This window comes from Electrophorus electricus, chromosome 24 (assembly GCF_013358815.1).
Source record: "Electrophorus electricus isolate fEleEle1 chromosome 24, fEleEle1.pri, whole genome shotgun sequence".
NCBI classification, from domain to species: domain Eukaryota; kingdom Metazoa; phylum Chordata; class Actinopteri; order Gymnotiformes; family Gymnotidae; genus Electrophorus; species Electrophorus electricus.
In genome coordinates, this window is record NC_049558.1 from 5,148,600 (window position 1) to 5,164,157 (window position 15,558).

At 48.6% G+C, this 15,558-nt stretch overlaps 1 protein-coding gene across 5 annotated transcripts in view; it reads left to right on the plus strand.

Annotated features, from left to right (window-relative positions):
• The window catches only part of atp2b3b (ATPase plasma membrane Ca2+ transporting 3b), a 35,727-nt gene that overhangs the window by 6,457 nt on the left and 13,712 nt on the right, over nt 1-15,558 (plus strand). For 3 of the 5 annotated variants that reach the window (XM_026998197.2, XM_026998193.2, XM_026998194.2), the window contains exons 2-18: nt 1,244-1,973; nt 6,344-6,541; nt 7,151-7,408; nt 7,580-7,705; nt 8,377-8,502; nt 9,501-9,554; nt 9,900-9,941; nt 10,572-10,736; nt 10,915-11,129; nt 11,375-11,617; nt 12,217-12,458; nt 12,777-13,011; nt 13,170-13,349; nt 13,488-13,575; nt 13,740-13,846; nt 14,580-14,771; nt 15,212-15,425. In XM_026998197.2, the coding sequence (XP_026853998.2) occupies nt 1,745-1,973; nt 6,344-6,541; nt 7,151-7,408; nt 7,580-7,705; nt 8,377-8,502; nt 9,501-9,554; nt 9,900-9,941; nt 10,572-10,736; nt 10,915-11,129; nt 11,375-11,617; nt 12,217-12,458; nt 12,777-13,011; nt 13,170-13,349; nt 13,488-13,575; nt 13,740-13,846; nt 14,580-14,771; nt 15,212-15,425 (2,914 nt within the window). In that variant the 5' untranslated portion in view covers nt 1,244-1,744. The remainder of the gene's footprint in view (nt 1-1,243; nt 1,974-6,343; nt 6,542-7,150; nt 7,409-7,579; nt 7,706-8,376; nt 8,503-9,500; nt 9,555-9,899; nt 9,942-10,571; nt 10,737-10,914; nt 11,130-11,374; nt 11,618-12,216; nt 12,459-12,776; nt 13,012-13,169; nt 13,350-13,487; nt 13,576-13,739; nt 13,847-14,579; nt 14,772-15,211; nt 15,426-15,558) is intronic. The other 2 variants (XM_026998195.2, XM_026998196.2) reach the window with 2 other exon arrangements.

Genomic DNA, 15,558 nt, shown 5'->3' on the forward strand with positions numbered 1-15,558 from the left:
ACATATTATGATTTGAGGTCTGACCTCTCATCCATATTCATGTGACATCCACAACCCCTGATGAGCTACGGTCTGCACTGCAGCGTTCGTCACCTTCCCACTGTCCACGACTGCAAGGCTGCAGAGGGAGGGGAGGGGAGGGGAGGAGAGGAGCAGGAGAGGGGAGGAGAGGAGCAGGAGAGGGGAGGAGAGGGGAGGGGAGGAGAGGAGGAGGAGAGGAGGAGGAGAGGTGAGGGAGGTGGGGATGAGGGGAGAGAAGAGGAGAGGAGAGGTGAGGGTAGTGAAGAGAGGTGAGCACAGGGGGCTGGTGCTGAGAGGGTGAGAGTGATGGTGAGTCAGCGGGAGAGAGTGATGACTCTGTCACTCCTGCACACTCCCAGCCCTGGCAGCCCACGCAGACAGACCTCACACATACACTCACACACACCTTGAACCAAGAGAGTCTGATAAGACATGAGGGATGCAAGCAAGCAATAAGGCAACATCAGCCGTGACACACAGAGCAGATCCTGTGATGATATGTCTCAAGTCTGTGTGTGTGTGTGTGTGTGTGTGTGTGTGTGTTTGAGTATGTAGTGTAATGTGCAGTGTGTGTGAGCTAGAACGACAGAGAGAGAGAGAGAGAGAATGAAATAAAATGATTGTGTGCGTCAGGGTATAGTGAGGCCGAAGGATCTTTGTGGGAGTCATAGGCATCTGTAGGTTTCCATGGAAACCATGGGCCAATGCAGTTGTCTTGCTTCCTTGAGAGAATCTGTATAAATTATTTGCATCACTGACTGGGTGAATTTACATGGTCCATAACTATACATGCAGATATTTTTATTGTGTTGTTTTGAACTCACTTTTTGAACACATTTCTCATTGGATCCACTCTTAATGGGGCAGGACCAGAGGATAGAGAATGGAAGAACTAAGGAGGGAAAAAATCCGAAATGGGTCAAATACTATTAAGAAACTGACCGATGCTTTCATTTGACATAATTAATCTATCTAATGCCACTGCAGTGTCTAATTCAACAATGTGTGACCTGTGCACCACGTCATTAAACCAAGCGAGAGCCTTTGCAGTACTGGGGTTCGAGAGTCTCGTTCCTTTAGGTTGTCTGGGTGAGTTAACCCAGAGTTTGCAGACATGGGATAGGGAATGCGCTTATACGGTCAGACTCCTTGTGGGATCCTGAGTGTGGTCACATGTCGTTGCACAGTAACTGATGTCTTCTCTCTGTCTCTGTCTCCCCAGGCGTACTCCCCCATGCCACCACGCTGCACCCTCTGACCCCTGACCCCTGACTCCTGCACTCCGGGGCCGTGTCTTCTCCGTGAACCCACCTTGTGCCCTTCCCCCAGGCTCTCCCCTGCTCTCTCCTCTCCATCCCTGATGGATTGGGAGCGTCCAGATCCCTCGTTCTGTTGACCCTCCATCAGAGGGGGTAGAGTGGAGTGGGCAGGATTCGCTTTCTTGTTTTTTCCCCGCTCAACCAGCAAGCGTTTTTGCCCCTGTTGCCGTGCCCCCCTCCGCTGATGGAGAGCTAGAGGCACGGCCGCTAGAGTGGGAGGGAGAGGAGAGGGGGTGAGGAAAACCGAGCCACGCGCGACCCAACGCAGCCAGACGAGAAGCTCCACAACTCGAGTTCCCTCCTTCGCCAGCGACTGAGGTGGAGTCTCAGCGTGCTCTACAGATCTGGACAGGAAGAAGCCCAAGTGCAGATAAGGTCAACGGCCAGCCGCCCAAAAACTCAAAATGTCCACAACGGCGACGATAGGCGAGATGGCGAACAGTGCGGTGGAGTTCTACCCGAAGCGGGCTGGTGGCAGGGCAGAAGCCAACCATTCGGGCCCCTTCGGCGTGACACTTGAGGAGCTGCGCTCTCTGATGGAGCTCAGGGGGATGGAGGCTGTGCAGAAGATCCAGGACAACTACGGAGACACAGAAGGCCTCTGCCAGAGACTCAAGTCTTCCACCACAGATGGTGAGACCAAATTTCTGCCCTCATCTGCATGTTCTTTTTCTCTCTCTCACTCACTCTGTTTCTCTATATCTCACTCTGTGTCTCTTTTCTCTGTTCTCTCTCATCTTCTCCTCAGATGCGCTCGCTAATGATCGTGTCTCTTGCTGATAGTTCCACTTCACCCTGATTCCCTCTCTCACCAAGGTTCTTCCAGTGACATCTCTTTTCCACCTGCCATTCTCTCCATCTTGCTTGTCCATTATCTTTATTGCACCTAGCATGATTGCTCCCTGCTAATGTAGTTTATTTCACTTTGAGTCATTGATGTGTGTCTTTGGCAGAGACACTTAAAGGCATGAGCACAGCCCGAAATAGCAAAACCCACCTAGTAATTTTCCTCTCTTCCATCCATCCATCCATCCATCCATCCATCCATCCATCCATCCATCCATCCATCCATCCATCCATCCATCCATCCATCCATCCATCCATCCATCCATCCATCCATCCATCCTCCTGTCCATCCATCCATCTATCCATTAATTCATCCATCTTTCTCTGTCTCAACGTTTTGTCGTTGTCTCCTCATCCCTCTCATCCTCCTCTTGCCACTCAACCACCATTTCTCACTGTCTCGCTCAGCCAACTTCCCACTCCGGGCGCACGCGTTTGTGTCAGGTTGCTAGGCTACGGCGCTGTCAGTGGTGAGGTGGGTGTATGGAGAGGAGGTTACTGGGTAAACAGTTCTCTAGTGTTGGAAAGACTCATTCAATCAGTCATGGGCTAGAAACCTCACTCTCTAAGTGCCCGAGAGGCTGTAATTCCTTTAAGGGTCTACTTATATATCAATATCTGTTGACAGGTATATCTATATGAGAGAAGACCGTCACTGGTCGCTTGTTCCAATTTGTTCACCTGATTCTGTTCACTGCTTCACAGACACTGTGCTTTGCACATTTGCACTGTCCTAATGCCTGTCTCACAAGTACAGACTCATCATTCACATAAATGGACTTTGAGCATTTACTGAAAACAGGAGGTGGATAATAGGCTCAGTGCTGCCAAGAAGTAAGTTTTTGGGCAGCTTTGGCACAGAGTGGCATTTTGCTGTAATTTGATGTTGGGAAAACTGGTATACCTCCAGACTGGCGAATGCCAGCTGTGCCATGTGCTGTGTGCGTCTGGGATAAGACATGCCAAGCAGCTGGACTCTTGCCAGGATTAGGAATGGACAGTAGGGGTCACTCTCTTCTTTACAGAGGGAGGAACTGATCAGTTGCACAGAACACGATTTAGACAAGCAAGTCCGAGCCACTGTCCTGGTTCCTATCCTCTCTCTTCCTAATCCACTCAAGCACCATTTCTAACTTTGCAGGCTCTACATATTTTGTGTTTATCCAGTTCTAACCCACCTCACTCATGTTGGGTGTGATGGTTAGCTGGTGAAGTAGGATAGTGTATAATTGGTTCTTACTCTGCTACACATCCAGAGACACTCAGCGACGTTGGCTACACACGGTTATAATGGAGTGTACGGAATTTCTCCCCAACTTCATAAATGTCTCCATTTGACTTCCCAACATAATAAAACAATATAAATGTGAAACATTCATGTATCGGGGCCTGAGACTTTTAATTTTTGGTATTAAGACTTGCAGCCTCTCCTGTGTGGAGCACACTGTGGAAGTGAGAAGGCAGCTTGTTTTATTGGATGTCAGCAACATCCAGTGCAAACAGCAGACTGTGAATGCAGTGTCCTGCTGGCATAACTAACCCTCGTACAGTACATGTACATGACACCGCTGAGGGGAAAGAGAGGAGAGGAAAGCAGGATAGAGGAGGTGGAAAACTGATGGTGAGTGGGACTGACATTGTAATGATGAGGCTCTGAAAATGGAGGTACATTAGTGCCTCTCTCTCTCTCTCTCTCTCTCTCTCTCTCTCTCTCTCTCTCTCTCTCTCTCCTTCTCTCACACTGTCTCTTCCCCGGCAACACATTTCAGCACAGCAGAATGAGGCCACTGCTTCTTCTGCACTCCAGACTGAGCGCACCTCTGTCTGCTCCTGTGACTCTATAGCCGATACACTGGGGTGGGTGTGCCATTCTATCAGCCTAACCACCACACAGATGCCCATACTGCAGCAGCACAGGATGAAACCTATCTCAGTCGGCAGGGCTGGGCTGCTCTGGAGAGAAGGAGGGAGAGAGAGAGGGAGGGAAAGAGAGATAGAGAAGGAAAGCAAGTACAGCTTGCCGCATTGTCAAGGACATACCAAGGGGAGATGGAGGTGGGGGTGGGGGGGTGAGGGAGAGAGAGAGAGAGAGAGAGAGAGAGAGAGAGAGAGAGAGAGAGAGAGAGAGAGAGAGAGAGAGAGAGAGAGGAAGAGAAGGGGAGATGCATGGATGAAAGGACAGAAAAGATTGATCAAAGGGATGGGATGCAGTCATAACTACTCAGCAGTTTTGGGGGGTTTGTGTGCGTTTAAACCCCTCCCTGAGGTGGTATTGGCTTCTTTGCCAACTGCACCTGTCATCGTCTCATCTTCTCTTTACTTCCAGCTCTCACTCATTCACATGCATGCTCACACATTGGGTGTGAGATTTTATCTTTCTGTGGTAGTGGGAGTGAGAGGGTTCAGTGTGCAATGTAGCTATGATATGAGAGATCAGCTGGCCACACACCATGCTTTTCTGTGTGTGTGTGTGTATGTGTGCGCGCAAACATGTATGCATAATTATGATGGGCCATATTTACTCTTTAATCCACTTAGTGTGTTTTCTGTCCTCGTTGGTCTCTAAATCAATGTCATGCACACACAATATATTGAGGTTAATAGCGCTTCATTCAACTTATACTTTTAAGCTAAATACTCCATTCCACCACTGCAGTTCAAAAGAATCACAGTCTGTTCTAGACTGCAATGGAGCTGCCATCACAGCAGACCAATCAAAAATCTATTCTTGAACTAGCATATGCTGCTTTGATGTAATGACATCATCTGTAGCCGGGCAAAAAGGTGCCTGAAGACAGGAAGTTGAATAGCAAGCGCGGGTTTTTTGCTTGATATCTTCATTGCCATGGAAACTGCACACATAAAAAAGGAGAGCGAGAGAAAAACTGAGAGAAAGAGTCTATAACATGTAACTTAATATTCAGTTTGGGGAGTGTGGTTGGCTTTTCCATCTCATCCTTTGGGTGAGTTAATCATGTTTGGTCCTCCTCTGATGACAATTGGAAAATAAAGAGATATGCAGTAAATTATGTCCAAATTGCATTAGTGTTGTACGGCTGCTGAATGCGTAACATGGGCAACAAGCTCCAGTCTCACAACCTTTTATGAGTGCTCGCCTGAACTGGCTGCTCGTTTCCATTCAGTCCTGCAGCCTTGTGTGCATCTGTTCCAACTGGAGTTATTTTGTGATTGCACTGTGTTCTTGTGGCCTTCACATTATCAGTCGATGGAATATAACAATGGCTCATTGACATATAAACAATAGAGAAAATATAATCTAGGCAATACTAATATATCTAGTATTTTATGATATTATACTGTGTTTATGGATTAATGTTACATCACTGCATAGTTTTTGCTATTGGGGTAGCCCTGGTAGTGAAGAGAGGACATAGACATTATTTTATTAAATTGTGTGGCAGTGAAGCCCCCTGTTTGAGTATTGATGAGAGTGGGAAAGTGACACTACACGGGTCAGTAATATATTTTAGGACTTTGTGTGATTAATGTGGCTTTAAGGTATTTGTTTGGGAGTATACAGTCTTGTTTGTGAGTTATTGTGAAATACTTTCACATTTTCCACTTTAAAAAAAAAGAGAGTTTGTAATGAATGAAGCACATCTCTGCATCTACTTCATCCCCACTTACAGTATGTCTTTGATTGCTTCCTCTTCTTGCCATTAAATGTGTGTCATTGGGCAGTTCAGCAAAATATGCAAATGGACATCTATTAGTGCAGCCATAATCATCTCTTATGTGTTGTTAAGAGTGCAACTGCAGCCTTTAATACTCACCGACGTTTTTGTTAAATAATGTAATGTGTTTCTTTTCTATATGATCCCCTATGTTGAATTAGTTTTACAGTGTTCACTTTTAATGGCCACTTTTGTCCTAATGGCCAAAGGAACACTGGGGCTGTATAAGGAAAATTGTGGCTGTTCAAGGAATGCAGTGTCTGTTCAAGGAACATTGTGGCTGTTCAAGGAACACTGTGGCTGTTAATTAAGTTGCCCTCAGCCTCCTAAGGAAGTACATCAATCTGATTGTCATTTAGAACAGTCTTTAGAAATGTCTGTAGGTGTGTGTGTGTGTTACTGCAGAGGAGTCCCGCCGCTTTTCCCTGCAGCCTTTCAGGTGGTGTCCTCTGCTTTTGGCAGGTTTGTCGGATAATGCAGCAGACTTGGAGAAGCGGGCGCAGGCGTTCGGACAGAACTTCATCCCCCCAAAGAAGCCCAAAACCTTCCTGCAACTGGTGTGGGAGGCTCTGCAGGACGTTACCCTCATCATCCTGGAGATAGCCGCCATCATCTCGCTGGGCTTGTCCTTCTACCAGCCCCCGTCAGAGGAGGGCGAGGGTGAGGGTGGGGGGCGAATTGTGGAGAGGGAGGGAAGATAAAGAGAGGGAGGGAAATATGTGCTGACAGAGATATGTGAGAGATGGAGTGAGTGTGCTTCAGTGGAGCCGCGTCAGAGGGGTGGTGTTAGTGGAGGGAGTGAATGAGTGTGCGAGAGGCGAGAGAGGGAGGAAGGGACAGAGAGTAGGAGAAAAGAAAGAGGGAGCTGGATGGAGGGAGCGTGGGAGGATTTCAAAAAAAGGTGAGAGGGAGGGTGTGAAGAGAGAGCGAGAGAGGAAGACGAATGCGGGAGGGAGGAAAGCAAATGGCAAACTGCTGCCGAGTTTAGCGGAGGTCTGGCATCCCAGATTAGTCGGCACGTGTATGGTAGGGGTTTGACACTGAACTCCCACACAGCAGCCTGGACCTCACCCCCCAAAAAAGAACCCACTCCTGGAACATGTTGCCATAACCTAATTATATCTTCTTCTTTTTTTGCTATATTCATACTAAAGTGCTCAGATCAGGTTTTGGGCTCTATTCTTTGTGTGAATGATACTTCATAAAATGTCGTGTAATAACCGTCAAGAGGTGTACATGATTTTGTTTTTCTTCACCTGTTGTGTTCAGCGTGTGGTAATGTGTCGGGCGGCATGGAGGATGAGGGGGAGGCAGAGGCCGGCTGGATCGAGGGCGCCGCCATCCTGCTGTCGGTCATCTGCGTGGTGCTGGTGACGGCCTTCAACGACTGGAGCAAGGAGAAGCAGTTCCGCGGGCTGCAGAGCCGCATCGAGCAGGAGCAGCGCTTCGCCGTGGTCCGCAACAGCAACGTCATCCAGATCCCCGTGGCCGACATGGTGGTGGGCGACGTGGCCCAGGTCAAATACGGTCAGTGCCCGCCCCTGGTTGGTATGCTCAGAGAGGGGCAAATTAAGCAGTCCAGCTCGCCCTGGCTAGACCAGTGCCTGGTTGTCCTGAGGTTTCCCATGGTTAACGTAGTAGCAGAGTGGCATGTCTTTGCATGCCATCCATGAGTGTCTCGCTCTTGTGCGTGCGCAGGTGACCTCCTGCCCACTGATGGTGTCCTGATTCAGGGCAACGACCTGAAGATTGATGAAAGCTCCCTGACCGGGGAGTCGGACCACGTGCGCAAGTCAGTGGACAAGGACCCTATGCTTCTCTCTGGTTAGTGCTTGTGTGTATGAATGTGTGTGTGTGTGTGTGTATGTGTATGTGTGTTTGTATGTGTGTGTGTGTGTATGTGTATGTGTGTTTGTATGTGTGTTTGTGTGTCTCCTGGTCCCTCTGTGTTTCTCTGTGTGTCTGCATGTTATGCTTGTGTTTACTTTGTTGACAGCATGTGTCAGTAGGACTAGGGGGTTGCTATGGAATCCAGATGTTGCTAATCAGATCATGGCATGTCTGGTTCCTGCCACGGTCTCTGGCTTGTGGTTTCACCCTCATTCCTGCTGCTATTCTTAGGACCCTCCGCCACTAACTCCATTCATTTTATTAGGCTTTCCTGCCATCTTGACGATATTATTCAATAATAGCGTAATGATATTTTCCGTAAAGAAGATGTATGGAGAGACTTGCTGGGCAAGCACCACACCTGTAGGGGCAGTGCTGCCAGGCTGGCTGGCAGACAGGGGCTCTCACATGGCCTGCACATAGCACTACCTACATGGTCTGGCTGTCTGTGACCTTAACATTTTGTGTGAAGTGGAGCATGAAGGAACAGGTGTGCTTTTCCTCTGATCGCTTTCTCTGTCTCCCTCTCTCTCTCTGTCCTTCTTACCTTGTCCCTCTCTCTCTCTCTCTCTCTCTCTCTCTCTCTCTCTCTCTCTCTCTCTCAGGCACCCATGTGATGGAGGGATCTGGACGGATGTTAGTCACTGCGGTCGGCGTGAACTCTCAGTCTGGAATCATCTTCACTTTGCTGGGTGCTGGCGAGGGGGAGGAGGAGAAGAAGGAAAAGAAAGGTAAAGGTCAAGCAGAGGGCTCAGATCACCTCGCACAGACACGCGCGCAATGGGAGCAAAGGCAGGAGGTGACAGGATCTGATCTGAGGTCAGTGTAGGAGATAGGCAGGGAGTGGGAAAGCACACAACAGAATCTTCTTGACCACCATCATCATGGGGGAGTTGTGGGGGTGGTGCTGGATTATGTGCGAGAGAGAGAGAGAGAGAGAGAGAGAGAGAGAGAGAGAGAGAGAGAGAGAGAGAGAGAGAGAGAGAGAGAGAGAGAGAGAGAGAGAGAGAGAGAGAGAGAGAGAGAGAGAGAGAGAGAGAGAGAAATCCCTTTTAGATGAATGGAGAGGCAGCAAGGTTTGCGCCTGGAGGAGTATTTATGAATGGGAGGGAAGAGGTGCAGTACTGAAGCACAACTCTGCATACTCTAGTGGACTGAAGTGCTGGGTTTATTAGCCTTACTATCAAGACAGGAACAGATACAGGATTCAATGTTAGGCAATACATTTAAAAATAACATTTTTTAAAAATCAATAAGCTGTGGCTTGCTCTTAGAGTCATATACTATAGCTCATATACAGTACTTTTACCAGTGCGAGAGATTCTGGAGCCCTTGCAGGCAGTGCTTTTTACCTTCTCTCTCTGAAACAGAGTGAGGGAGAGAGAGCATGGGGGAGGAGAGAAACTGTTTTGTTGCTATCCTCTGAACGCCTTTCTGGGTGATTTCAGCCACATGTATCTAGAACGACTGACAACTGACTCCCTCAGTTTGTACATAAAAAAATGCTTTCTAAAGTAATGTCATCCAACCATATCTAAACAGTCTGGTGTTTAAACCTTATGTGTGTCACAAACATATTTCCTCGCTCCTTAATAAGCAGTCACGTGATTAGTAGCGTTATGATTACTGTTTTTTGTTTCTTACCTCCGCCCGATCCTAAAACCTCCCACAAACCCTTCTCGACACCCACATGACCCCACACCTCCCCCCCCCCACGCTTCCCAATCAGAAGACAGTAATTTCTTACTCACTACTGAAGCCACCCAGAGCCCCATCACTAATGGTACGTACTGCAGCAGTGCAACAGTCAGACAAGTTTTCACGAGAGTGCGCGGAACGGAGAAGTCACTTAAGTGAAACGTGGGCCCTTCCGCAACAGCCACAAAGTTTTAGTTTGGTTGAATTTTAAGTTTTAGTTTGGTTGAATTTTAATGTGCATGTGCATGTGTGTGTGTATGCATGCGTGTGGGTGTGGGTGTTTGTGCATCTGTTTCCATAGTTCTGTGCTCTCTTGTTTGCTTCAATCAAGAACACGGTGTGCTCTGTCTCCCATTCTGTCTCTGTCTGTCACTTTCTATTCCCGATACTTTCTTCTCTCGGCTTTCCTTCCCCTCTTTCTCTCTCACAGGCAAGCAGCCAGAGGCAGCAGTGGAGACCAATCAGAATAAAGGTACCAGAGGGACTCTACAGTAGATGAAAGAGAGAGTCACTGTGGGGTTAATTATTTTACTAGACCAGCTAAGCTGCTAAATGGGGGCCGTCATTACAGAGGAGTGGTAATGTCATGTATGTGTCCATGAACATTTATAGAAGTGTTGCGGAACTGCATAAATGAATTCGTAACAGTGTGTATGTTGTACATCTATAGACACACCATTCGTCGCTTAACAGCATACATGACTGTCTGGGCTTCACCAGGTCTTTTTGCAAAATATATTACAGCAGTTGTAAGGACATATCCTGTGTAGAGAGGACCCCACTGATAGTGCTCTGCTTGCCAGGGCCGAAATGGGTAGCGCTCTGTGGGGATCGACGTGGGGGGTGTCGCACTTGGGCGGCAAGTGCAGTCGTGCTCTGTGTTTCCACTGTGTCACCAGTGACTGTGTCTGCATTCGTTTCGCTTCCTATTGCCACGTGTCCCCTTGCGTGTGTGAGCTGCGCGTGCTCGTTGCGGCGCCGTCTGGACTGCTTACGCGCGCGCCGCCCTGAAGGGCGCGCCTTTGCTGACTCGCCCGGCTCGCGGTAGCTTGGATGCCCATTCGTTGCCTGCGCGCGGTGACACTTCTGTCCCACCCACCAGCCAAGAAGCAGGACGGCGCAGTCGCCATGGAGATGCAGCCGCTGAAAAGCGCAGAGGGTGGCGAGGTGGAGGAGAGGGAGAAGAAGAAGGCCAACGTGCCGAAGAAGGAGAAGTCTGTCCTGCAGGGGAAACTCACCAAGCTGGCCGTGCAGATTGGAAAAGCGGGTAAGTGGCACCTCAGTTGGCCAATCAAAAGAGAGCAAAGACCAGAATGATGGGTGGTATACCGCCAATAACTTGCTGTTGTTAATTCGCTTGAACAGTGTGGCACTTTTATCACACGTACAGTGGACAGGTAAGGTTCTGCAGACAGCAGCCATTCACTGTGGTGTTGTTCCTGCAGGTCTGGTGATGTCGTCCATCACAGTGATTATCTTGGTGCTCTACTTTGTGATTGAAACCTTTGTGGTGCAGCAGCGGAGCTGGTTGCCTGAATGCACGCCTGTATACGTGCAGTATTTTGTCAAGTTCTTCATTATCGGAGTCACCGTGCTGGTGGTGGCCGTGCCTGAGGGCCTTCCCCTTGCTGTCACCATCTCCCTAGCCTACTCAGTAAAGGTGAGACAGTCCAGATGCACCAGGGCGTGTGTGTGTGTGTGTGTGTGTGTGTGTGTGTAAAATGAGTCGATATGACGTATCATTGTCTGGAGATTGCATAAGGCAATTCAGATACACAGAAATGCATTACTGTCTGGTTGTCCTGGTTTTAGTGTGCTGTTTGTTTATATGCAATATAATATCAACCACAAAGACCCACATAGAACTCCAAAACCCAATATACCCCACTCTTACCTGCATCCCAGAAAATGATGAAGGACAACAACTTGGTGCGCCACTTGGATGCCTGCGAGACCATGGGCAACGCCACTGCTATCTGCTCGGACAAGACCGGCACCCTGACCACCAACCGTATGACCGTGGTGCAGGCCTACGTGAACGACCAGCACTTCCGCGAGGTCCCCGACCCCAGCCAGATCAACCCCAACACCCTGGAGATGTTAGTCAGCGCCATCGCGATCAACAGCGCCTACACGTCCAAGATCATGGTGAGTGGGCGCACAGCGGGAGGCGGGGCTATGGGTGGGACCAGGATTATGATAAGGCTTTCAAAGAGCCTACAAAATGGGCCACAAACATTGAGTCACGGCCTGACCTTTGCCTCCGTTGCTCATGCTACTGCCATGCCAGTCACCAGCCACATGGCTACAGCTCAGGTTGGCATTCATTAAACAGACTGTAGTATGTTTTTGCAAACAGGTGGTGGAAAGTGATCAAGCTGTCTCAAAGGTGTCTGAAATAACAATCCACAGTGACAGTTTCTGGGAGCAAGAGGCTGATTTCTTGTTTTTCTGAATCTTACACCTTCAAATGATTGTCCCCATTATGTAGAGATTTGTACACATCTCCTTTTTAAGCCTTTATTCTTCTTTGTTCTCAACCTCTTTCCTCTCCTCTCCTCTCCTCTCCTCTCCTCTCCTCTCCTCTCCTCTCCTCTCCTCCTCTGCTCTCCTCTGCTCTCATCTCTTCTCCTCTCCTCCTCTCCTCTCCTCTCCTCCTCTTCTCTCCTCTGCTCTCCTCTCCTCCTCTCCTCTCCTCTCCTCTCCTCCTCTTCTCTCCTCTCCCCTCCTCTCCTCTCCTCCACCAGGCTCCTGATGTGGAAGGTGGCCTGCCTAAGCAGGTGGGCAATAAGACCGAGTGTGGCTTGCTGGGTTTCATCTTGGATCTGAAGCAACACTACGTTCCCATCCGCGAGCAGATCCCTGAGGAGAAGCTCTACAAGGTCTACACCTTCAACTCCGTCCGCAAATCCATGAGCACTGTGGTGCAGCTGCCTGATGGCAACTTCCGCCTCTACAGCAAAGGAGCCTCTGAAATCCTCCTGAAAAAGTCAGTCACTATTATTATCACCATTATTTTGTGATCACTTTTATATATCACTGTTCCAGTATTAAGATTTTAACAGTCACTTAACACTATTAAATGGTTACAATATTACAAGTGTCTTACTCTGCTTTTGACAGATGTAACCATACTTTGTTGGTTAATATGCATGCACAGATATTGCAGTATTTCTCATATGTCATGCAACATATTTTCCCACATGCAATTTTATTGCAATAAATACTGAAATGCTCCTTTTTCTTATGCTGTTTTATGTCCAATGTTGTGTTCTTCTTGTGTGTGTGCCTTCACGCTGTCCTCCAGGTGTTCATCCATCCTGGGGGAGGGTGGCGAGGCCCGGAGTTTCAGGCCGCGTGACAGGGACGAGATGGTGAAGAAGGTGATCGAGCCCATGGCGTGTGAGGGCCTGCGCACCATCTGCATTGCCTACCGCGACCTCGCCGGTGAGCCGGAGCCTGACTGGGACAACGAGGCAGAAATCGTCACCGAGCTCACCTGCATCACCGTGGTCGGCATCGAGGATCCCGTCAGGCCTGAGGTACGCAGAGGACACGGCTGAGCGGGCCCGGGGTTTCGCCTTCTGTTTGTGTGGTGCCGCCGGCACCGTGCCGCTTCACGGGTTGCTGGCGTGCAAGCCGAGCACAATGGAGGCAGGGGAAATGTGTGCGTATTCATCCGTGTTTCCTCCAACTCGAGGTCCCTGAGGCCATCCGGAAGTGTCAGAGGGCAGGCATCACTGTGCGCATGGTCACCGGCGACAACATCAACACAGCACGCGCCATCGCCTCCAAGTGTGGCATCATTCTGCCTGGCGACGACTTCCTGTGTCTGGAGGGCAAAGACTTCAACCGACGAATAAGGAACGAGAAAGGGGAGGTGATGCATGCCGCCTCTAAGATCAGTGACCTCTCTCAGCACGATTTCCCAGTCTAAACTGCTACAGGCTACACAAAGCGACGACGCTGTAATAACAACAACATGATCACTCTCGCTCTGCTGGTTCGTGTGTTTCAGATTGAGCAGGAGAGAATCGATAAGATCTGGCCCAAGCTGAGAGTCCTGGCTCGCTCCTCCCCCACTGACAAACACACTCTGGTTAAAGGTTAGGGGGCTACCCTATTCACTATGAGAACAAACAGATTCATCATGCATATATGTTAACGTCACACAGGATAAGCTGGAGATAGAGCAATGTGTATGAGTCAGATGAGGCCCTACTTGTTCTGGGGTTGGTGTTAGTGGCTAAGCTTTCTGGATGGTTTGCAGGCATCATCGACAGCACTGTGATGGAGCAGAGGCAGGTGGTAGCCGTGACAGGCGACGGGACCAATGACGGGCCTGCTCTTAAGAAAGCAGATGTGGGCTTTGCCATGGTGAGTGTGTTGCACCAGCTGACTAGATAATTGTTTCCATCCATGCAACTTTTCATCCATCCGTTCATCCATCCATCCGTCCATCCATCCAACCAGCCATTATATTTGTATCAAATCTTACATCTTTTAATCCTTTCATTCATCTTTTTATCCTTTTTCTACATGTGCATGTGATTATAGACCCCTGTGCTTTGGTACTGATTATATGGCAGAAAACCATTGTATTGTAATTATCTCTCAGTTGGCCTAATAGCAGAAAAACAATGTTCATTCTCTTTGCTATTCTTGTCTTATTGCTGTTTTACATGCAGTCTTTGATTTTATTAAAAAAGTCATTCATATTTTTGAATGTTTTAGTATAAAATTCAACCCTGTTTTACAACCAGATTATATAAAAATTGTGTTAGCAAGATTTCTAGCTACATGCTGCCTTCTTTGGGCAAATGATTATAAAGATGTATTGCTGTGGCGCTGTGGAGTTTTATTTGCAGCCGATGATGATGAATGTAACAATTATAGGGTTTGTGTAGTAGTTGTGAAGAGGTTACTCTACAAACTATCCAGTTTTGTCTGACTTGCAGGAACTCGTGTAGTACATTGGTTTCTGGTACAAGCATTACTCTAAAATCTCACGCTCTCTCTCTTTCTCTCTCTCTCTCTCTCTCTCTCTCTCTCTCTCTCTCTCTCTCTCTCTCTCTCTCTCGCTGTCTCTCTGTCTCTCTCACTCTCTCAGGGCATAGCTGGTACTGATGTAGCTAAAGAGGCCTCTGACATCATACTGACTGATGATAATTTCACCAGCATTGTGAAGGCAGTTATGTGGGGGCGGAATGTCTATGACAGCATCTCGAAATTCCTGCAGTTTCAGCTTACTGTCAACGTGGTGGCTGTCATAGTAGCCTTCACTGGAGCCTGTATCACACAGGTAATACACACGCCCACACAGACACTGAGCATTCGACACTCCTCCCCTCCCAAATGATCACACACACACACACACACACACACACACACACACACACACACACACACACTCAACATAGTGAATCCACTGTGACTGCAGTTCAGAGGGTTTGACTTCGGTGCGAGAGACTGCCTGTAAGTGTGGGGGGTGCCTACAGTAGTATAAGCTCTCTGTCATGCAGGTTAATGGAACTTACTGCATTGCACCTCGCTGGCAGAGGACTGTGGGAGAGGCATCCTCCAATTAGCCTGAGCTCTGAGCCACCTGCTGGAGGCCGATAGCACTGCATGCAAAACATTTTCCTATGTCTTACAAATTGTGAGGCTTACCATCACCTGTGTGTGTGTGTGTGTGTGTGTGTGTGTGTGTGTGTGTGTGTGCGCGTGCGTGTGTTTATACAGGACTCTCCTCTGAAAGCAGTGCAGATGTTATGGGTGAACCTGATCATGGACACGTTCGCGTCCCTTGCTCTGGCCACCGAGCCACCCACAGAAGCCCTACTGCTGAGGAAACCCTATGGCCGAAACAACCCCCTCATCTCCCTCACCATGATGAAGAACATCCTGGGTCATGGAGTCTACCAGCTCGTCATCATCTTCACCCTGCTCTTTGTCGGTAAGATACTGGGCCTGCAGAATGTCCAGACTAAATTGCCACTACAGTGTTCTTTCCACCACTTCAATGTAAGCCGTCTCTTACACTTAAGTTCCCAGTCTGAGCCTGCCATATCCGTGTCTGTGCTCCCGTG